Source organism: Podarcis liolepis, assembly GCF_965112155.1.
Source record: "Podarcis liolepis genome assembly, chromosome: 4".
NCBI classification, from domain to species: Eukaryota; Metazoa; Chordata; class Lepidosauria; order Squamata; family Lacertidae; genus Podarcis; species Podarcis liolepis.
In genome coordinates, this window is record NC_139558.1 from 60460053 (window position 1) to 60484192 (window position 24140).

The 24140-nt window shown below is 41.1% G+C and overlaps 1 protein-coding gene across 2 annotated transcripts; it reads left to right on the forward strand.

Annotated features, from left to right (window-relative positions):
- Positions 1 to 3: 3 nt before the first annotated feature.
- LIPI (lipase I) lies at positions 4 to 19470 on the forward strand. Of its 2 annotated transcripts, XM_083498675.1 has the most exons (11): positions 4 to 817; positions 2149 to 2569; positions 4464 to 4840; positions 6080 to 6188; positions 7249 to 7350; positions 8393 to 8482; positions 11468 to 11635; positions 12351 to 12446; positions 13856 to 13967; positions 14623 to 14796; positions 17863 to 19470. In XM_083498675.1, exons 2-11 carry the CDS (start codon positions 2485 to 2487, stop codon positions 17936 to 17938), a joined length of 1389 nt encoding a protein of 462 aa, XP_083354801.1. In that variant the 5' UTR covers positions 4 to 817; positions 2149 to 2484; the 3' UTR covers positions 17939 to 19470. The 2 variants fall into 2 exon arrangements, with proteins under 2 accessions (XP_083354801.1, XP_083354802.1); XM_083498676.1 differs by lacking the exon at positions 11468 to 11635 and having other exon boundaries at positions 296 to 817.
- Positions 19471 to 24140: the final 4670 nt, after the last annotated feature.

Sequence of the window (24140 nt, forward strand, 5' to 3'; positions counted from 1 at the left end):
GCCGCCACCCTCCTTGCCGGGTATCCTAGCAACTGACTGACGGGGCTGTTCAGAGGGGCGGGGTTTCCCCAGCTGCAAGGAGACCGCCCCGCCCTCTCCGCCGTCGGAATTGGCAAAGTCACCCCTGCGCTCTTTTCCTCCTGCGGCGATTGCGTGATCCAGAGTAGTGCAGTCTCTCTCTCTCTCTCTCTCTCTCTCTCTCTCTCTCTCTCTCACTCACACACACACACACACACACACACACAGAGTGTGATTCACAACACCTTTACTTGGTATTTCTGTAAGAAAAGCGTGTCTTATGTGCATTAACGTTGTGGCACTACAAACTGGCACTACACAACTCGAAGTAATCCCGAGGGTTATTTTTAACTCGGTGTTTTTATTTTATTTTTGCAAACACATTCTCTCAACTTTTTACGGTTTTGTTTCAGCGCCCCGAGGTGCCCCTCCCCCCGACGTTGTGAACTTGCAACTCCCATCCTCCTTGACGATTGGCCGTGCTCGCTCGGAATGATGGGAGTTGTAGTCCAAAACATCTGGAGGGCGTCATAGTACTGCCCAGGATGCTCTCTCGTCACCATGCTTGGTTTCTCTAAACGCCTCGTTCTTCTTTTCCCCGCCCTCCTAACTTGTCACCGATCTGCAGTCTAATTTCTCTTTCCTTCTGTTCCTTATGGGGGGAAAAATCCCGAGAAAGTGAGGGAGGCTGCAGAACAAGCCTGCTCCTCTTACAGCTGGGCTGTCCCTCCCACCAGCTGTCCTGCGGTCACAATCCTTATGATCCGCTATATGTTATTGCTTGGTGTATGATGTGTTGGTACGTGCGTTTAATGTTCATTATTTTTTTCTGGGCATGCAACTATTATTAAACGTATTTCAGTAATAGAGACGCGGGTGGTGAGTTTGAAGTAACTGGAGGCTTCCTAAACTTTGTCTGCCATCTTGTGGCACATCTTCATATTGCACTAGCATTTCAGTGAGATGGAGTTCCCGGATTAATTAAGTACGGTATCAGCAAAGCTGTTTTTCGCTGCGTGTAAATAATTTAAGATAAAATATATTCGCATTTAAATCGGTTTAGCACAAATTGCTTTTAGAAAATTAACTAATTTTTTTCAGAAGAAATAAAACGCATTGTCACAATGACTTTCAGCTAAAAATGACCTCCTTGTCATCTTTTTAATTTTGATCTTTATAAAGTTCTAGATGACTCCCCCCCCACACACAACCATCCCAGGAACTGCAGTTTGTTAAGGGTTCTGAAAGCTATTAGGAGACCACTATTCCCCCCACAGAGCTACAATTCTCATAGTGCTTTAACAACCCCAGGGAACTGTAGGAATTGTAGCTGGGGGGGGGGGTGTCCTCCTAACAACTCTCAACATCCTTAACAAACTATAGTTCCCAGGGATCTTTAGGGGAAGCCATGGCTGTTTAAAGTGGCATGATGATGCTTTCAATGTATGGCACATTGGTCACAAATTTGGCAAATATATGCTGTGCAAACTGATTTGAACCTCTTGGACAGGAAACCTGCATCCTCAAAAGACTGGACTTCTTCCAGTGAGGAAGATGGTGGGAAAATGTACTGGAAAGCATGGGAGAACTGTTGCTTAACACAGACCGCCGAGACCACATAACACCCGAGCACAATTCAAAGTGTTGGTGCTGACCTTTAAAGCCCTAAACAGCCTCGGTCCAGTATACCTGAAGGAGTATTTCCATCCCCATTGTTCTACCTGGACACTGAGGTTCAGGGCCGAGGGCCTTCTGGCAGTTCCCTCACTTTGAAGCTGAGTTACGGGGAACCAGGCAGAGGGCCTTCTCGGTAGTGGCGCCCGCCCTGTGGAACGCCCTCCCACCAGATGTCAAAGAGAAAAATAACTACCAGACTTTTAGAAGAAATCTGAAGGCAGCCCTGCTTAGGGAAGCTTTTAATGTTTGATGCATTACGGTATTTTAATATTTTGTTGAAAGCTGCCCAGAGTGGCTGGGGAAGCCCAGCCAGGTGGGCGGGGTATAAATAAATTATTATTATTATTATTATTATTATTATTATTATTATTATTATTAGTCTAATCTCCCCACAAACAAATCAGGGTAAATACACATTAAATCGCCAGTGTTGTCTAATCTTTCTGCAAACAGGTTAGGCTGAACACTCTTTAAGCAAGTAACCTGGAAGTAATCCCTTCTACATCCCACCGAACCTGCAATGCTGGCTCTTGCATTCTACATCAAGTATCTGCTATCAAGATACAGAGTCCTGTAAAACAAGGTTCCAAGAAGTCCAAGAGAGTTTAAAAGGAACAGAAACTGCCTACATAAGTTAGTTGGAAAGGAGGAGTCACCAGATTGCAAAAGCATAAAGGCTGGGTTTCACTCTGCCAGGTACTTCCTTCTACACACCACACCCATTTTATCTTAATTGAATACTGAAGCAAACGGCAGCATGTTAAAAGGAGAAAGCAACACCATCCTGAAATGTGGTTACACGCTGCTTTTCAAAGATCACCAGTGTTGGGATTGTGTGTCTTCACCTGTTTCGTGGCTTGGTGTGTGAGAGCAGGTAAGATAACAAGTTCCTCGTGTATTTTTGCTATAAGGAAACGAAGCATACCTTTCAGACGGTATTGTGTGAGTCATGATTCTCAGTGCCTGTCAGATTAACTTGACTCCTTCTCAAACAGTACAAAGGTTATTCCTTCGTTGTAAAACAAATAAAGGTGCCTTTGACCTCTGGACAAAAAAATGCAGCTAGATTGACCTTGTGTGGTGAAAGAGAGCAGGGGAAAAATAATAATCCCTTGCTGCTGAGATGTAATAGTGTAGCTCTACCGCTGAATATAGTGTATAGTATAGAGGACTGGCTCAGTGATAGAGTATGTGTGTTGCATGCAAATGCTTCCAGAATCAATCCCTGGCACCTACAGTTAAAAGGCTAGAAAGCTGCGGTCAGAAAAGACACCACTGGTTGGATGGACCAGTGGTCTGACTCAGTCTAAAGCAGATTCATACAATTTAAACATCTCAGACCTTGATTCTTCAGAGCATGCTTATTCAAAAATAAGTTCCATGGGACTTACTCTCAACAAACTATTCTCTCATATGAACCTGCCCAGGCCCTGAGATCTTCAGGGGAAGCCCTTCTCTCGGTCCTGCCACTCTCACAGGCATGCTTGATGGGGACTGGAGAGGGCCTTCTCAGTGGTTGCTCCCTGATTTGGAACTCCCTTTCCAGAGAAGTTAGACTGGCTGCCTCCTTGTTGTCCTTCCACTGGCAGGTGAAGACCTTTTTATTCAAACAGGCCCTTAGGAACTGACTGTTTTGAAGGAAAGAATTAGTGCTGTGATGTTTTTATCATTGTTGCTTTTGAATTTTTAATACATTTTAAAATATTGTTTTATTTTGATTAGCATTTAATTGCTTTTTAATGATTATCTTAATATATTTTTAGCTTTCTCTAACTGTGTTTTTTTATCTGCCTTGAGTCTGGGGAAAAGGCTGGAAACAAACAAACCTAGAACAGGAGCCTCAGCATGTCATTTAAAAAAAGTTATTTACTTCTCACATTCAGACAGATCATAAATTATATCTGTACAAAGATATGGGTGTCTCAGACACACAAAATGACAGAAGATCAATGTGAGGTTTTGCATTGATGTTGACTGACACTGTGGAACAGTTTATGTTTGCTGTGTTACATTTAACATATTCAAGTTGTATGTGTCCAATGCATTTCTGTATTGTAGTGGTTACATTGTAGGTATTTTCAGCCTGCAGGCATTATCTTTGACACAACAGGAACATTTTATGACAGAAAGGTATTAAAAGCAACCATTCTAACCGTAAAAATGCACACACTATATTAAAAGGACTAACACAGGTTAGGGACGGTGGAACTTTCATTCTTTGTGATAGAGCTTGTTTGAATGGCAGTAATTTGAATGCATTTTTAGGTACAAAAGATGAAGAAGATGTAAGCTTGTCATAATGGTAAAACTCATTGAAACATTTGCAAAATATGGCCTGTTTAATCAGATGCTGTGTTGTGTTAAACAGAGCAGACTTGGACCAGCCAGCCCAGGTTCAAATCCTTTCTCATGTGAGCTATGATGTTTGCTGGGTGACCTTGGGTAAATTCCTGATTCTGATGCAGCAATAAACCACTAGCACATTTGCAAAGCTAAGCAGGGTCCAGTATGGTTTCAAATTGGATGGGAGACCACATGTTGAGATGTCTGTATTGCAGGGGGTTGGACTACATGACCCTCAAGGCCTCTTCCAATTCTACAATTCTATGAGGCCAAGCTCCTTTACAGGTTTGTTGGGAAGCTGAAACAGGATAGTAATGAAGTAAGCTTCCTTGTATACTTTGTAGGTTGGTGAGGTAAATTGTGGTTTTAAAAAGAATTTTCTTAACTGATCAAGTGTTTTATTTCTCACTTATTTTATCTTTCAGATACAGAACAAGAATGCCCCAAATTTACTGATCTTAACATAGGCAATGCCGTGATTGGTACAGATGTAAAAGTGCAACTGCTTTTGCACACAAGGAGAAACCAAAAATGTGCAGAGATTCTCAGTGAAAACAATCTAACGGCTTCTACACATCTAAATCTGACCAAGCAAACTATTATTATTATTCATGGTTACAGATTTACAGGTTCCCCACCAGTATGGATTCATGAAATTAAAGAGCTTCTGCTTAAAAAGGAAGACAGCAATGTCATAACGGTAGATTGGAATCGGGGTGCCACGACTGTGTATTATCCTAGTGCTGTTAAAAATGCCAAGACAGTAGTAGGAATTTTGAACAATCTTATTGACCAAATGCTGGTAAGGAAGCCAGGACACAACAGCCTTCTTACCTCTGTCTAATCCAGTATACTGTCTTATAAGGGTGACAGGACCTTGGTTAGTTCTTGGTAAATGTACCTCGTATAAGGGTGTAATGAGATGTATGACCTTTCACTGTTTGCTTTGCTGTTCACATTATGCTTTTGTGTATATGGAAAATATTTTTGTGCAGAAAAATGTGTGAACTCACATGCAGACTAACACTGCAATAATTGCACGGTTGTATATGTGCCACAGACCCATGGCGAATCATACATGCCCAGGATTTGTAAACACAGTAAAAAAAAATTAGGTCTGCGCATGATCTGCATAGCTCTCACACTTTTTTATAACGTGAAATTTCTTGCCCTCTAAGAAAAATGAAAATGTGTGAAGTAGCCCTTAGAGCTGAGGCACATCAGCCACAGCAAACTAGCAGAGGCTGCTTTCATGTTTGATAATGCATTGGCTCCAAACTCCTCCTGAAGCATGCTGCTGAACTTGCTGCCATGTGAAATACTGAACTGTCTTGTACTCTCCCACATTTTGATGGGTTTACAATGGCAAGAAATAATCAAACCTGGACAGTCTGTAGCTCATTGGAAGACCTTGACATACAAAGGGCCTCAGATTCAATCTTTAGCATGTCCAGCTAGGGCAAGGAAAGACTTCTGCCCAAAATCCCAGAAATCCACTGCTTGTTAAGGGAAATTGTAAACAGTACAGAGCTACTTCCCCAGGAAAAGGGATTGATTGTTAAATCACTCTGAAAATTGTTGCTCTGTTTCCTAACAACTCTCAGCTTCCTTAACAAGCTACAGTTCCCATAATGAATTGGCGGAAGCCATGGCTGTTTAAAGTGGTATCAAAGTGCTTTAAATATATGATGTGAATGTGGTCATAGTCTCCTTGTTTCCCTTGCTTTACTGCACTGAAGAAAGTGGTTGCTCATGCTACATAGAAATAACCAGAAATATAGTCAATGTGGGTATGTATTGCCTAGTAATAAATATATGGCATTTTTGGTACCGTTAAAGAGGCAACAAAGGCATTAATTTTCTGCTACAAAGAACTTCCTTTTGAAGTTGCTAAGAAATTGTTTCATGTCTCATCTCCTCTTGAAAAGCCTTTGGACTTCCAAAGCTGGAACATGGCTATTTAAGAAAGAAGAATAAAAGCTAGTTTGCCCTCTGTGGTTCACATTCCTATAACCTTCTATCCATACATATTTACTGACAGGCAAATGGAGCGTCTCTTGACTCTGTATATATGATTGGAGTAAGCCTTGGGGCTCATATAGCTGGATTTGTTGGGAAGGCATACAATGGCAAAATTCGCAGAATTACAGGTAAGTGTTAAAAACTGGACATTCTGGTGTTTTATTCTCTATTCTCATTCTTGTTTCCCTATGCTGAATGATTCAGTTTGTCATAGAAAGCAAACAAAGTCAAGCTGGCTTAGTCACCCAACATAAGGTACAGTGCCTGAGGTGGGTTTAAGTGAGTTGGCCATAGTCATGCACATAGTTGAAATTTGACCACCTTCTAAAAGATACAGTTTAAACCAGGGGCAGCCAACATGGTGCCCTTCATATGTTTTGCAGTGCAATTCCCACCAGGTCCAGCCAGCATAGCCAATGGTCAGGGATGTTGTGGACATATAATCTACAACATCTGGCTCTTGTGGTGTTCTGCATTATTTTCTAAACTTATAATGTATGTTTGTGTTTATAAATGTTTTGTGAAAGCTGCTTGGAGATCTTTGGCTACCAAGCAACTAAACAGTCAGATTTTTATTTTTATTATTATTATTAATGTACCAAGTTGGCAACTTCTGACTTAAACAATGAAAAGGCAGCTTCTGGTGATGCCCTTCCTCAGTTTTCAAAGTAGAACCAGTGGAGGTCAGCTGTTGTTTAAAGAAATCACAGTCAACACTGACCTTCAGCAAACACACCATGAATGCAAAGATGTTCAGGGATATGAAACAAGAGTTTACCACTTTAATCCCAAATACTTGGGTCAGAATTTACAAAGCATTAAGTATTCTTTAGTTACCTTGAATTCAACTGTTGTGACTCTTCAGTGAAAGTGATTGCTGCAATCAGTGGGCTTACATTCTCTCTGATAATCCTGACCTGCATCCTTCTTTCCTTTGGGAGGAGAACGGGCAAATTGGAGAGAAAGCTCATTTGTTTAAATAGCGGGTGTGTTTTATATTACTGTTAAATTACTTTTGTGCTGATGAAGCTTAACAGTTGGGAGGAACCTTGTTGACTATATACCTGTGTGTTTTATGCTACTGTGGTTTGCTTCCACTCAAATACTATTTACAGATTCGTATGTACGTACATGTGTGTGTGTACAATTTTTATTATAATAAGCTAAATTTTTCATTTTTCATGCCAGGTCTTGACCCAGCAGGGCCATCATTTACAGGAAAGCTGCCCAGTGAAAGATTGGATCACACTGATGCTCAATTTGTTGATGTTATTCATACTGATATTGATGGTAATTATACCATTTTGGATTTCCATTATCCTAATGGAGAATGATTCCCCGCACCCCTAATCTGGTTTGCTGGGAGAAAAATAACTATTTAAAGTGTTCTGAAAGGCTTATACATAACCAAAAAACAAAAACAGTTTTTTATTCTTTTGAAGCAATGCTACTGGCTGGTCTTGAATACACACTAGTTGAAACTCAATTCATTCAGGCAGAACTACTTGCACTGTTCATTTGTTCCTGGCCAGTGCAATTAACCAATTTCTGTAAGTATCCCCAGTGGGTTTTGGTGAAAAAAACCAACCGCTTTCAACTCATAGGAAGTCGTGCCTCTTCTTAAATAAAGGGGGAAAATGTAATGTTTATCTTGCTAGATTGTTCAGATAAAAACTCAAGAATGGCTGATAGTTCCAAGCATGTCTCTGCATAGGATTACAGTCTAAAAAATTGTATGAAACACAGCATTTTAAAAGCCTGGGAAATAAAAAGGGCTTCACCTGGTGCTGAAAAGGAATCAGACTCACTGCCAAGTTTGGCTCCGTGAGGAGAGCCTTCCGTGCTTTATGTTTGGTTCCCTGAACAATCTTAGAATTTATCAGGGCTGGCCCAATAATGGCATCTGGCAGGTCATTATGTTTGCCTGAGGAAAGGGCCATCTGCTATTCCAGGGAAAACATGACCAGCCTTGGCCAATTTATAACCCACCTACTCACCCCATGCAAGATACCTGTAGGATGTTCTAGCCGAAGCATCGGTCACATAGTTGTCACACACTTGTCACTTAGTTATGTGTCACTAGAGCCTGGGGAGTGTCTTGGTTCCAGTTTTTCTGAGCCTGCAGGAACATCCCTCCTCACCCTCAACTTCTGCGCATCCATTTGTTACATTTCCATAATATAATCTCATTGGTTGTTGTTATTTTTGTAAATATGAATAATAGTTTTTATTTGTCATTTTGAACATTCTGACAAATGCATGAGAAAAGTGTTATCATTTATTGTGAAATGACATCTGTATTTTTCTTCACTATGTGTTTTATTTTTCTTAGCTTTGGGCTACAGGGAGCCTTTGGGAAACATCGATTTCTACCCAAATGGAGGAACAGATCAACCTGGATGCCCAAAAACAATATTCAGTGGTAAATACAGATAAATTAATTCTAATAGATAAAAACATCAGGAAGAGTTATGCTCTGGAGTCAACTGGGTTTTCACAAATCAACTCGCAAATATATTAGCATCATTAAATAAATATTTCCTGGCAGGATGTTGGAATGGTCCTCCTGACTGATATTCTTTACATGCACCCTTTATGGTGTCATTCTCCCTTTTGAAGCAAAAAGACTGCACCAATTTTAATATATAGGTTTCACCTTGAGGTGGGACTGCTGCTTCTAATTAAGGTTTTCTCCTATGGAAGGAAAAGAAACTTTACAGTCTTTTCTATGCATTGTACTTTATGTACTGTGCAATACTAGAAAATGAAATTGGTTGGGTTTTGAAGCTGAGTTAAAGCATGTGATTTCTGTGGTGCAATGGGCCAGTGTGTCTGGCTGTTAACCAGAAAGTTGGTGGTTCGAGCCCACCCAGGGATGGCTCTGGGCACGATTCCTGTATTGCTGGGGTTTGACCTAGATGGCCCTTGGGGTCCCTTCCAACTCTACAATTCTGTGATTCTATGAATAATTTTGCTTTAATTTATTTCAAAGCTTTCATGGGTTATCCTGTTGTAAATAAATTTGTAGCATAACTGCCTCTTCAAGTTAACTATTGTTGCAAGGGTTACTGAGATAATGGATGTGAAGTGCTTTGAACACTCAGGGTTGTTGTGTTCATTGTGTGTGTGTGTGTGGAATGCTTGGGTGAACAGCATTCCACTCACACAATGACAGTTCCCCTTCCTTTGCTCCCATTTGAGCATACCTCCCCCCCAATTTGTTACAGAGAATCTCCCCAAGCCTCTGGAGCAGATTATGAGGGTGCACAGGGGGCTGCAGAGGTGTGGAGGACAAAGTTCCATTGCACAAGCAGATGCCTTTCTCTTGCAGAAGGATCTGATACAACCTCAGAAATGTCACATTACCATATGAACACCATATGTTTACAATATTGTGCATTGCTAAAATAATATTCCAGAATGCCAGTGTGGCTGAAGTAGGCTCAGTCACAATGAGTCTAGTTACAAGAGAGCAGCAGTCAGTTCTAACTGAAGAAATACCTGCATTGCACTTATTCAGGGAATCAGAAGTTTCCTTAACATCTGCCAGGGCTTCAGCAAAGACATGATAAGAAAGTCTGCACAAGCAGTACAGATGGAATAGCTGCTTACAGCTTACAGCTGAGAGCATGAGAGTGGGATGTCATGTTCACAACATTATTGCATGTTCTTTTACAAGTGCAGATATCTGCTATGAAAACTGTCCATAACTGAAGGGGAGAAAGAATAGAGATGGATGGCACCAAACTAGGAATCTCCAGAGAAAGAGTCTTCTAGTGATGGCAGTCCCAAGAAGGAGCCATGGGCCCGTATGAAGCCATGGGCACCATAGCTCACATCACCCCTGAACCACCAAAAGGCACCTCTGCCACCAGACTCCAATGACTGGTCCACACATACCTCAGAGGAGAGCCTTGAGGAGATGTCCTTACAGCCTGAAGCCACAGGACCTAGATGTCCTGGATCCCCAGCCTACCTGGCAGCAATTCCCTCTAGCATATGCAGTATGTCAAATCCAAAGTTCAGCTGTCAGGAAACATGGTCCGGAGGGCAATCCACATAAGCAAAGTCCATCAGTCCAGAAACACAATCCAGAGTCAAACCCAAAGCAGTCCTGTAGAAGTCCTGCAGCACCCAAAGCAAGCTCCATCAACATAGACAGCTGAGCAGACACAGTCAGCTTTGCTTCCCTTTTATTCCTTGCATGTTAGTTGCAGCATCTGGGCTTGTCAGGACATGTGACCCTCACCTGTTCTGAGGCTACTCCAGCCAGTGGCGTAGCGTGGGTTGTCAGCACCCGGGGCAAGGCAAGTAATTTGCGCCCCCTAACCTGTGGATTTGCGCCACCTAACCCTAACCCCCAGATGTTGCGCCCGGTGCGGCCGGCCCCCCCTGCACCCCCCACGCTACGCCACTGACTCCAGCTGAGGAATCACACACCTCCTCCCAGAGCTAATGAGACGCACCTGGGCTGTGGGCCCTGGCCTGCCTCGGCCTCCAAAAGCATACCTCCCACTTCTCCCTGTGCCCCCAAACCTGCCTTGTTTGTGAAGACAGCAGCTTCTCTGGCTCTGATGAGCTAGTTGAGTCTCTAGTTAATGGATATGCAGCCCAAGGAATCCTCCACTTTCTTCAGGGCACTGCTGAGGCAACTTGTATGTTTTGACTCAGCAGCAAGGTCACTATTTATGGTCTTAAAATCCCAAACCTTGGTCTCTCTCCAAGGTGCTGATCCTTGCCTTTCTGTATGGAACCCTGGGACCACTGGCCTCCTCCTTGCATCAGCTATCACATATTCTCAGTGGTGGTCATCCCTATGGATCAGAATATAGACTAGGGATGAGACTTGCTATAGAAAACACAGAGCTTCTTTTGAGTTGGCTATTGTGTCCCAGGATGGGAATCTGCGAAAGAACTGATTGTAGGAAAACATAAAATGATACAAAAGTCAAACTTGCCACTTTGAAACATAATACTGTTTAGCACATGTGCCACCACTGTTTGACAGGCAGCCTTTTTTTTTTTTTGTAAGATTCACATTAATTTGGCAAGCTTTTATATATGCTTAGATGACAACCTAGGCCTACACTGATAATCAGTGCTCCCCCCCCCCCTAACAAAATGTTTAGGGGTACTCTCATTTTGACTCAAGAAAATCACCATTTTATAAACTTCAAATCGGGGAAAATAAATACAGTAAATGGACAAAAGTACAAAGATTCACAAAATGTTTAGGGGTATGTGTACCCCTGTGTCCCCCCAGAAAAAAAATCACGGCTGATAATCTATAAAAGTAAAATATTGGTTGGACTTAAAATGTTGTTGCTTAATAATATTAGTATTGCTTTTATAAAACTAACATTGTATTGCTTCATTGTTTCTTTTGTAACACTTTCTCTACTTTAAGGCACTGAGTATTTAAAATGTGATCATCAGAGATCTGTTTTATTGTACATGGCATCCTTGAAACAGAATTGTAATGTAACTGGATACCCTTGTGACTCGTACGTAAATTATAGGAATGGAAAATGTGTGCACTGTGAAGCTTTTCAGCCACTCCCATGTCCAGTTTTGGGTAAGAGCTATTAATTATCCTGCAAGTAGAAACAGCATGCTGTGGATAATTTCCTGGTTGTGCAATAATGAAGATACTAGCTATGCACAGATAATTAAACATTAGCTTAATAGACCAGTTATATGCATGTATTTCATACACCTGCACAGCACCCTTTTGCTTCTGGTGCAAACCAAGGAATCAAACCAGGAAGTAACTGTACTTCCTGTTACACATGAACCAGGAATTACTGTTGATGTCTTCCAAATAGGTTCTAAGTTATCTTCTGAATCTGACTTGTTTTGGGGATGTTCTTGTCCTTATGGTTTGCATAGACAAAAGAAAAGCAGTTAAGCCAACTAATCCAACTGAACTGAGGGCAATTGTGGCTACTCTCTGAGTATCTCTTCTTCACCACACCATCGTCTGCATGGGGCCACAAGCTTAGTAAATCAGTAAAGCAAGATGACTAATAGTGACATAAGACAGAAAGGAATGAACATATATATTATATTATAGCTGGAGTGACAAAGGAGCCAAAGTGTAATCCATTTTCCTGTGCATAAACCCACTGACTGTAATAGAACTCAGCATGCATTACTTGAGTCTAAGTTCTTATGAGCTGATGTTAGTTTTGATTTCCCAGAACGTTATATAACAAAAACCCATCTTCATGATTTTTATCTTTCCTTTGTTTGTTAATTTTCTGCTGAACACATTCCAATTTAAATTTCAGGTTATTATGCTGATAAGTGGAAGGACCGTTTAATTGAAAAGAACCCTCCTGTGACAAGAGCTTACTTTGATACTTCAGACAAAGACCCATTCTGCAGTAAGTGATTAACCATTCTCTCTACCCTTTCTCCAGTTTTCATTATCTAATAACATTATGAACAAACTGCTTTTTGCTGTACAGATAGCATGGCACACTCTTGATTAAACTTCGTTCTCTGTTGCTGTATTGTTTATGCTCAGAAGATCTATGTGTAGGAAGGGGAAAACGCTGAAAACAGGAAATTATCTGGGCACCTGGTAAAAGATGACAAATGAGCTGGAAATGAGATTCAGCTGGATTTGCATTGGATAATCAGGAAAAAAAATATTAATTTAAGAATTGCAAAGAAAGAGAAGCAAGTTAACTAGGTGCTTGCTCCAATGCATTGCATCATGATCTGTATGTCAATGTGATTTTCAGATGCTCACATTTCTGTGGGTTTGAAAATTTGATGTGTGTCAGCCAATCCTTGCATGCTACAAGGGAATAGGGGGATTACAGTATCATCACCAGTTTTACTTGTACATATGACCAGTGCTATTTTTCTAGAAAAAGAGGTGCCAAAGCTCACCACGAACTTCTCCCTTGTTCTCTTAGAATGGCAATGGCACTCATTTACAATATGCATAGTAAGCATAAAGCACCATCACATCATGAGATGAATACTAGCATTTTAAAACCATCTAACTTAGTATTAAGTACCTTTGATAGTATTACATTCACAGATGTTAGAAAAACATTCTGTAATACAATATTACAACAATACAATGCTTCAAACGTTTAGTTTTGCTTTCTCAGTTAAGATGGAACTATTGTTATCTTTTCTCTCTCTTGGCAAACATGATTGGTGTCTACAAAACAAAAGGATTTTAATGACACTTAATAGTCTGAATTTTTTTCACCCAGCAGAATCTGAGGGAGGGACAGTCTGGAGATGGGGAGCTAGGTACAGAACGGATGGTTTTGAATTCTGGCTGAACTGGATGCAGCCTGGGGGTTGTTGCTCTCTGGGAATTGAAGGCAAGATCAGTGGTTTGGATGCCTCCCACCGGACACTATTTGCTTCTACTATGCTATGTTTGCAGTGTATGTTTCCTTTACAAATACAGTGGTACCTCGGGCTACATACGCTTCAGGTTACAGACTCCGCTAACCCAGAAATAGTACCTCGGGTTAAGAACTTTGCTTCAGGATGAGAACAGAAATCGTGCTACAGTGGCACGGCAGCAGCAGGAGGCCCCATTAAAGTGGTGCTTCAGGTTAAGAACAGTTTCCGGACCTCCAGAACGAATTAAGTATTTAACCCAAGTTATCACTGTATGCAAAGAGATCACAAGTCTCAAGAGTGCTCTCAAACTGAAATCCCTGGCCATAGCACCACTTGGGGAAGGGCAGCCGAGGTTATTTTTTGCTGAGCACAATATTTTATTGCATTAATTTACCATTCTTTCCTCCTCTCCCTTCAGTGTATCATTACTCTGTGGATATTATTACCTGGAACAGAAATAGTAGGAGAGGTTTCATAAACATCAAAATAACAGATAATGCTGGAAATACAACAGAATCCAAAATTAATAGGTGGGTCTTATTTTAGTCAATCTTTTCTTTATAGAAGTCACTTCAGCCATAAGTATACCTAAGTCCCATTGAGATAAGTGATACTTATTTCCCAGTAAATTGCATTTGGAATGAAGTGGCAGTTTGAAGATAAATATACAGAAACACTGCAAAATACAAATAGTTGTGTCTGTTTTGTCTTTTAATCAGTGTGATGCAATGGCAAAGGTGCTGGCCTAAAGAAAAATAAGCATGTCTCATCAGTGTTGATGAGTTTGCAACCTGGCTTTGTTCCAATAAATATGGCAGGTTCAAAGCTAGGAAATAATACCAGGCATATAAGGAACGCCAAGAACATAACTGGTGTTTTTCTCTTATTGATTATGTGTGGATGAGAAAGCATGCGTAGTTGAGAATGAATATACAGGATGCTTGACATTTTCCCCATCTGCTGATGCCCCTCTATTTTAGATATCTTTCTTCACCACCACTCAGGCCAGGCTCACTTCCTGTTTTGAAGACTGGCTATTTTTGCTGCCTGCCTGGGATTGCAAGAACAAGCAAGGGTTATCAACCGGCAGACATGGGTGGCAGGCTGTGTTTGGTTTGCAGAGCCACAAGTTGTAAAGACGTAGAATAGGTGTTGAACTAATAATGTGTCCTGATATCTCCTTAGCGGTGCAGCTGCATTTCACCAATATAGACAAGCCCATTTGCTTGCTGGATTTGACGTGGATTTCGACAATGTATCCAAAATAGCCTTGACATTTTCTACAAGGAATGCAATAGGCCCCAAGTACAAGCTTAGGGTCCTCCAAATGAGATTAAAATCTCTTTCAGATCCCCAAAGGTAAGCATATAGTTTTTCTTGCAACCTAACAAAACCTGCATTGATTGCCTTATTTGCAAGCCTCTGTGTGGACATCTTTTTATGTATAGTCCTTAACATGACTATTAATAATGCCAACCATATAAGTAGAGGACCATAGCAATTTGTATGAGATCTAACTTTGATTTCAGCTGCAGAATTCTTCCTTTTATAATGCTCTTTAGCACATAGTTCTTACAAGGATCAGGAGACGACTGAAAGATGGAGAAATTATATACAAATGGGCCAGGGAACAAGTTATTGGGAGCATGTTGCACAATGGCAATAGGAGAACATGACTTTAACCTGATTGGACCTGGAGCAGAAATTTCAAAAAAAGATAGCTGAGCTATCAAGGTCTTGTACTCAATAACAGCATGGACCATGGGGTGCTGTAGAATAATGGCAGGGAACCTGCAGTCATTCAGATGTTATTGGACTCCAAATGCTATGAGCCCCAGCCAGGATGGCCTATGGTCAGGGATGATGGGAGTTGTAGTCCAGCAGTACTTTGAGAGCCACAGGTTCTTAAGCCCTGCAGTAGAGGGTGGTTAGGTAGTATGAGAATTGTATTGAAATGAATAGCCCCCATGCCACCAGAGTAGTATGTGCACATGCATAACAGGCAGCTGAGCTGCAACACCAAGCTAAAGACTGTGCAAGTGGTCAGTGAGAGTATTGCTGCATGCACCCCCATCTCTGAGTAGTGAGGGACTCTAGAGGTTCCAGCATTCAACTGGGGTTCCACTTCCTTTGAATGAAGGTTAGTGGCTATCTGGTTTTATTTGCACATATATTTGAGTGGAATACAGGATGGAAGGGCTCATTCAGCACAGCAAGGAAGTCAAGTCCTTCTCTCCAGTTTCCAGCCAAACTTGCACACTAACTCTGCTATTGTTCTCCTACTTACAATTGGGTTGGGGAAAGATGCCTACTCACTCCTGAAGAACATCACCTCTCAGTTGTCTTCATAGCAACATGGCCTGCTCTTTTAGATTCTAATCGGGATGCTTAGCTGGGCCTAGCTGGGGTCATTAGCTTACAAAGAGTCTGGTTTGACCAGTTCAGCAGGTCCCCAGTCTACTGTGACCCCCATCTCACAGATACTGCATAACAGGCTTTTTTGAGACCTACCAGCAACATCCAAACCAACCACAAATCCTTTTACAGTATGGTGGGATAAATAATACAAAAAGGGGGAGCTGTGACTGCTCGGAAAATACGTAATTTCCTTAGCCAATTACCTTTGCATTCTGCACAGCATTTTGTATACACCACTAGACTTTCTTTAGTCCTAACTATTACTTGCTTCAGGCATGAATTCATTGGCCACAATCCAGCAGAGAATTAGACATACCTAAATGCCATTCATTTCAGTGACACTTAAGTGTGCATAGCCAATGCACTGGATTGTGACCACTAAGGTTTTAGTTCTGTATATGCTTCATATGGACAGCAGGTGAACTTATTTATATACTTATTTAACTTATTTAAGCATATATTATGTGCTTTGTATTGTGTGTGTGTTTTGTTGTTGTTGCTCATATACAATTATGCAAGTCTGGCTGGAATGACAATTGAATTATTACATTGCACAAAGTTCCTTATTACACAATCATAAGCTGTAATTGCATAATTGCGTCTTGCAGTTGGGTAAAATATGTGAAATTGATGTGAACACACACATATGGCTTCTGTAGTTATTCATCATTACTGTAATTGCATAAACACTCAGAGATATGTTAAAAACAACAGTACTTAACCAAGCTCTAAATGTTAATTAAATTAGAACAAAAATAGATAAGGAATTGCACGGGCATGAAAGAATAATGCTCCAAAAATTATATTAATTTGTGATCTGCCAACAGTATCAAGTACTGTACAAAGCGGAAAGGCACTGGAGGAAGAGCTAACACAACCTCCCTCCCTCACCACAACGTACCTGGAAAAATAGCCTTGAGGAAAGGGCCGTCAGGTCACATGACTCCTTTTTGTGTGTGCTTTGTGGAAGAGGCGTTTCCCCAAGAACACATTGCTATTCAAATATTGGTGGGAAATGTTTGAGCTGACTATCAACACCTCAAAAAATAGTAGTGTGGATCAGCTCTCCAATTGTACAGTGCAGGTGCAGCATTATGAAAAAATTGATATATAAAACGACTCCTCCCTGTACATCCTTGCCATCTTGATTTGGCCCATTTGTAGTGTATTTAGGAGAACGTTCCCAGGTGATCTGAAAAATCATGGTAGAACCCGGGGGGGGGGTGGATACATGGAATTGCACTGTCATTGTGCAAGCTGGCTGACCTTCCAGTGACCACTCAGAAGCTCAGTTTGAACACATGGGGGGGGGGATCATTTGAGACTTTGAACCAACAGGTATCCCTGAGGACTGACACCTTTAATTAGAAGAATAAAAGAAGGCTCAGATAAAGATTTTCAAAGCCCAGATGTCTTCTAAGTAGTTTGCAGGCCTAAGAGCCTCCTAATACCACATACATTATATGTAAAAGTGCTTTAAATAGGCAAGTGAGCATGCACTATATAATCTTCTAGCAGGTCTCTGTGTGGCTTAGTATGGAAAGGGGAAGCAGAAGGGGAATAGATAGGAGCTGCATCCTATTAGAGGATTTGAAGGTGGCAATTTTGCAAATAGGGGGCCTGTGGTGCAAAAGGTGGACAACTGCTAGGAAAGCAGTCTGAGGGAAGGTTGCAATTAAGAAAGAGGTTGAAATCTGTAGTGCAGTTCAAAATGGAGTACAGTGGTACCATGTGCGAGACTGAACAAAGAGGAAGATCTGAAGATGGCAAACAAAAAACTTTTTCAGAGGTCAAACACAGTGCCTAGCTGTAATGTGTCATCCCCAAATATATGGAATAGGGAGTTTTCTTGCCTTTCTGAGGCTGGAATGAAGACATCTTCCAATTTGGTTATGGTATGTAGTTATATGGGTGAAGAGTAGTGCATTTTTCAAAAGCATCTTCAAAACAAAATAGATTAGGTAGTCTTTCTATTGATAATATATTACCTCACTTTTCTCTCTACAGGATTCAGCTATGTAGGTATGATTTTGTTCTGCTGGAAAATATTGAAATGACCTTCAGACCTATTCCATGCCATTGATATTGAAGTGTGAAACAATAGCATCTTTCAAACCCGCCTGCATGCATAAAGCACAGACAGCACCGAGAAGTGGCATAGAGCTAAACCGGCTCCCTTCAAGAAGGTTGAACTTTCAAAGATTATGGCTCAGATTAAGGATCAGTGAACTGCTACAAGAAAATCAAACAATTTTGATGCATAGAGATGTGTATGCTACCAGCAATCAATTTCTAATTAACAAGAGGAAAATCGATACTGTGAATCATATTCTGTGTAGACTTAGACTACTGTCTTGCACACAATGCTGCTGATGTCCCATTGAAATTATAATTTCATCCCTATGTGCTAAGCAAAGCACATGAGAACATTGGGTTGTATCCAGCTAAGTTCTGCCCAGAGTGGATCCACTGAAATTAATGCACCTTTCCATGAATTTCAGGGGGTCTTTTCTGAGTATGGCTAACATTGAATGGATTCCCCCTTTTCCCCACAATAAATTTCATGTCAGTAGAGGATGAGACTTTTAATCTCAGGGTTGTGGGTTCACGTCTCACGTTGAGCAAAAGATTCCTGCATTGCAAGGGGTGGGACTATATGCCCCTCGTGGTCACTTCCAGCTCTACAATTCTATGATTCTGTGGCTGTTAGACTGTTAGAGAGCCAGTGTGGTGTAGTGGTTAAGAGCGGTAGATTCGTAATCTGGGGAACTGGGTTCGCGTCTCCGCTCCTCCACATGCAGCTTCGGCTAGTCACACTTCTCTGAAGTCTCTCAGCCCCCCACTCACCTCACAGAGTGTTTGGGGAGGAAGGGAAAGGAGAATGTTAGCCGCTTTGAGACTCCTTTGGGTAGTGATAAAGCGGGATATCAAATCCAAACAAATGTTAGACAAATGTAACTGCTTTTAAGGACAAATGTGGTAGTGCCAGAAATCAGGAAGATAAGATCGCTGAGATCATTCTTTGGGTCTGTGCATTATTGGAAAAGGTCTTGTTGGTGGAGAGGACCACATTGTAGCCCACAGCCTCACAAAAGCCAGCTAAACTGAGACTATAAAATGGATCAAGTTGCTACTTTGGGATATTAGAAATGATGAAAACTAGACAAAGAAGCAAAAGTTTAACCCCTTTCAGGTGTTTGAAAACCATAGATAGGGAATGCATAAAGTGCTGTGTGGAATGCATGAGCTAATCCTCTCCCCTAGGTGCCAGTGCACATGCCAGCCATAGACTCTGGCTGTTCAGCCAGCTAGAGGAGATGTCCACTGTTCAAGGATAGGAAACCTTTTCCAACCTGAAGGTCACAGGCAAGAGGAGGGTGCAGCACAAGGCCAGTAAAAAGTGTGGTATGGGAAGAGGGAATGTGTTCTGCAGGGAGTCCTAATGGCCAGGGAGAGAGAGGCCTGAAGTTCCCGTCCCCTAGACCAGCCTGTATGTTCCAGTTAGTCCACCATGTCTGCAGTTCCTAAACAGGCATCTAACAGGGACTCATATATTCTTCAGCATGTGAACAATATGATTTTAATGTACATTTAATAAAGATTTGTTTATTTCAAGCGGTGTGCAAGTTGCTACTTAAAATGTGATACATTTAATGGAGCACACATGAAGTACATTTTTTCAGGAATGTGGAATTTGGGGAGTTGTAGTTTGTTTAAGGTGTTGAAAGTTGTTAAGAGACTCATGTCTGTTAATCAGCCCCCCCCCCCCGAGCTGCCATTCCCAGAGTGGTTTAATAATGAATTCCTCTTCACAGGGAACTCTGGAAATCGTAGCTCTGTAAGGGGAATAGGGGCATCCCAAACAACTCTCAGCACCCTAAACAAATCACATTTTGGGGGAAGGCATGACTGTTTAAAGTGGTAGAAAAATGCTTTAAAGATATGGCATTGATATGACCATTAAACACATGGTGTTGATGTGACCAGAGCCTCTGTAATGGTTGATGGGTGTGATCAGGAGGAGGGCAATGATATGAGCAACAAATTTGAATGTTGGGCTGTGTCTTACATATGCTCACTTTAGTCTTGTGGCATCTTAATGCTACTTAGCTATGATAATGTGGGAAGTGTGCTTATATATTAGCGTGTTGCTGTGGCAACAGGCTTCCTATGGGCAACCTTTTGTTGCTGTTGCAATATTGTATGCAGCCCTCATCTACAGAATATGGTGTGGGTTTTGAACGATGAAGATTTGACTTCCTTATCTCTTCAGAGGCAGGTAGAATCACAATGCATAGCCCAGGAGCAGAGCCAAATGGAAGTGTGGCCAGTACTCAGAATTTGTCCCATCTTTGCTGAAATTCCAGACCACAAAGCTTAGGAGCAAAAACCTCAACCCTATCTGTAGCACAACTGGAATTTGGCAGCAGCCCTAATTTTTAATTGATTTTTTTTTCAAAAAATGAAGTTTAGTTCCATTTTAGCCATAATGGAAGGTGTTTGCTCATCTGAAGACAGTATATCCCAGGAGTAAATGTAGAATCTGTAGCTAGTTTGTTGCAGCAATAACGAAGAGACCTCATTAGCACTTATTTGCAGAAAAGTACTTAAACCTGTTCTGCTTCCATATGCTAAAGGGCTTGGGAAGATTGTGGCAGTGATTTATATTTAACATTTTACAAGGGAAGTGGAAAGGGACATATATGACAATATTATTGCAAGTAAATTTATTATGCCAAAATCCCCCCCTCACCCGCAATTTTTAATAAAGAGTCAAAATATAGTCTTAGACAAATCTATGTTTTGTTACAGCGAAAAGAGAACAAAAAGTTTCACAAGAGTTATGAATGAAGCTCATTCTTTGGTTGATGAGTTCTAACTGGCGTTGAAAGGGAATTAAGCGTAACATGAAATATATTAGGATAATTATGCTCCCACACTCTTCATTTCAAGGAGTGGTGCATAGTAAACTGTCTGGCATGATTGTATCACACCAGGTCATAGCTCATTTTGCTGCACACAGCACATGAACCAGAATTTATTTCCCAAAGAGTCAAAACATGTGCCAGCATTGAGTCCAGAAAGGAAGGTGAGACAGCTATGTGGGAAATTAGGATTCACACTGTCTGTGTTCATAAAAAGGCTTTAGGGGATAAAAAAACCCCCCACACACCCTATGTCTAACATCAACAGTTAGTATGATCAGGCACCTTAATAGGTGGATCACTATCAACTAGACTCTGGCTGCTGCTTTATTTTCACCACTCACACTAATAGAGATCTACCTTCTGGATTCAATCCTCAGTATATACAGTATAGGGGATGTGAGCCAGGGAGCAGGGAGCTGGTGCCTTTCAGGACTGTCACTGTCCTTTTAACCCTTTAGAAAGATTCCTGTGTAAGCTTCACAGTCATGGGAGAAGTCTTACCTGATAAGAGGAGAGGTCTCCTCTCCTCTTATGTGTCAGACAGTACCATTCAAAACAGTCACAGAGCTGTTTAAAATATAACATTGGAAATTCTGCTCAAACATGACTTTCATTATGAGCATTCTCTAAGACAAAGGCAAACTCAGCCCTCCAGATGTTTTGGGACTACAACTCCCATCATCCCTAGCTAACATGATCAGTGGTCATGGATGATGGGAATTGTAATCTCAAAACATCTGGAGGGCCGAGTTTGCCTATGCCTGCTCTAAAGCAATACTTGTAAACTTTAATGGGTTCTTTAAAAAAAAACACTTGATGTCTGAGTGGTTTGATCTATTCTGTCTTTGGTTACAAGAAGTTGGAGCAATGGCCTTCTCACTTATTTGAGACATGATTGCACCTTTTAAATATACTTTAAAAATAGAATTTGATATTTAAGGAGATGGATAACTGGGGGGTGATCGCTGCCTCTGTGCTATATTCATGAGCTCCCAGACACTTCTGGATTGCCACCGTTGGAAACAGAAGGAATAATGATCAAAATGAACATGAAAGGAGGGAGGGGACATAATAAAGGTCCACAAAATTATGCAGGGTGTGGCAAAATTCAATAGAAGATCTTCTTCATCTCTCATAATACTAGTACCAGTATCTAATGAAGCTGAATGATGGAAGATTCAGCAAAAGCAAGAGGGAGTTCTACATTCACTGTTGAAGGAAAGATATCTTTGTATAGCAGTTGCTGAAAAGCACAAGTGGAGACAGTGCTGTCACCCTCACATTCTACCTGTGGGTTTCCCATTCACATCTAGTTGACCACTGTGAGAACAAGATTATATCAAGTGACATCCAACTGCATCTGTCTGGAAGGGAAATAGACTTCCACTCACACAAAAGGACTTCTTTCCCTCAGAGGCGTAGCAAAGTCAGGTGGTACCCGGTGCAGAATATTTTGTCACACACACACATCAACGGCTCGGGGTAGGCTTGGGAGTCGTGGGTGGGTGGCATGCCAAATGTCAGCCCCCTCAGTGATGACACCAGGGGCAGTTCGCCCCATGCCCCCCTTCCTATGCCTCTCCTTTCCCTGAAACCCTGTTGACCTCCACTTCAGCAGGACTCCTCCTCTTCTTAGGAAGTATTTCTTCACACAGTGAAGGGATTCACTACCACAAGATGTGGCAATGGCCACCAGATTAAATGGCTTTGAGAGGGGACAGATCCGTGGAGGATAAGGCTATCGAAGCTACTTGTCATAATGGTCATATTATACCTCTGAATAGCAGGTGCTATTGTGTGTAGGATTTGAAGGGTGTTTAGATGGCCAGTGAGAGCAGAATGCTGGGCTAGAGAGGCCTGTGGTCTGATCCAAAGCGGCTTATATGGCATTGGTCTTTTAACCCAGGGAAGGATATTATTAGGAACAAAACATACATGTGTTTTATTCTGTGCATTTAGTACCAAACGCCTCAGAGAACAGTTAAAAGAAGACAATAAGAAAGTTCTCACAATGCACAGGGGAGGGAAGGTCCCTGCCCCCAAATATACCCATTTATTTTAAAATGTTTTATTCCATACAAAATCATATGGATAATAAAACATGGACCCCAAAGTACAAATTATGCAATGAAAGAGAATGATTCCTTTTTAACAAATTAAAGCTCTTCTGTCAGAAGAGGGCAGCCTTTTCACATATATTGTAAACAAAACAAAACAGAAAACATCCCCTTAAATTATTCCCTTCATTCAGATTCAATATGCCACAAACAATTGTGGAAAGGAGATGATTAGAAACATTAAACCCAATCTACCTGATTGTTAACAGATTGCATTCTTGTTAATTCTTTCTGTTCTCAGCAGAAGACATGATTATAACTATTCAGCAAGGTGAGTGCGTCTTTTTGCTTTGTTCATGTCATAACAGACTTCTTCCCCCCTAAAGCTAAACTTAAGAGACAAAGCCATTTTCAAGAATCAGAAGTATAAATAAATAAAAGCTGACATGTCGTGAAGGAATGATCTTATTTCAGCGAAGGCTTGGTGTGGCAAAGCAGATGAGCCTAGTCACACAGCCAAAAGTAGGAGATCAGAGAAGCCTCACCACCATACATTACAGGAATATGTACATAAGGGTGAGTGTGTGTGAAAGAGAGACAATTTATTTATTTAATGTACTTTTAATTATCTTATTTATTACATTTATATGCCATCTTTATAAGTTCAAAATAGTTTGCATGGCCCCTCCCATTCTAGCTTCACAAGAGCTCTCTGAGGTAGATTCAGGTAGGTCTGACACAGTAGAAATATATATAAAAATAAAATAAATATAAATATATATAAAAATAAAATGAAATGTCCAGTAGCACCTTAGAGACCAACTAAGTTTGTTCTTGGTATGAGCTTTTGTGTGCATGCACACTTCTTCAGATACAATGAAACAGAAGTCACCAGACCTTTATATATAGTGAGAGGGTGGGGAGGGTTATTACTCAGAAGGGTGGTGGGAATGGGTATGCTATCAAATGCCAACAGTGCCCTTCAGGTCTCTGTATTGGACAAACAGACCAAACCCTACACCAAAGGATAAATAGACAAAAATCTGACATCAGGAATCACAAGACAGAGAAACCAGTAGGAGAACATTTCAGTCTCCCAGGACATTCTATACAAGATCTCAAAGTAGCTGTCATATTACAAAAGAATTTCAGAAATATACTGGAAAGAGAAGTTGCTGAATTACAACTTATTACCAAACTTTAAACCATGGAGAGACCTGTTCTGAATAGAGGCATTGGATTCTTATCTCATTATACATGATAAAGCTATTTTTGGCCATCTCATCCCTTGCTTTTTCCT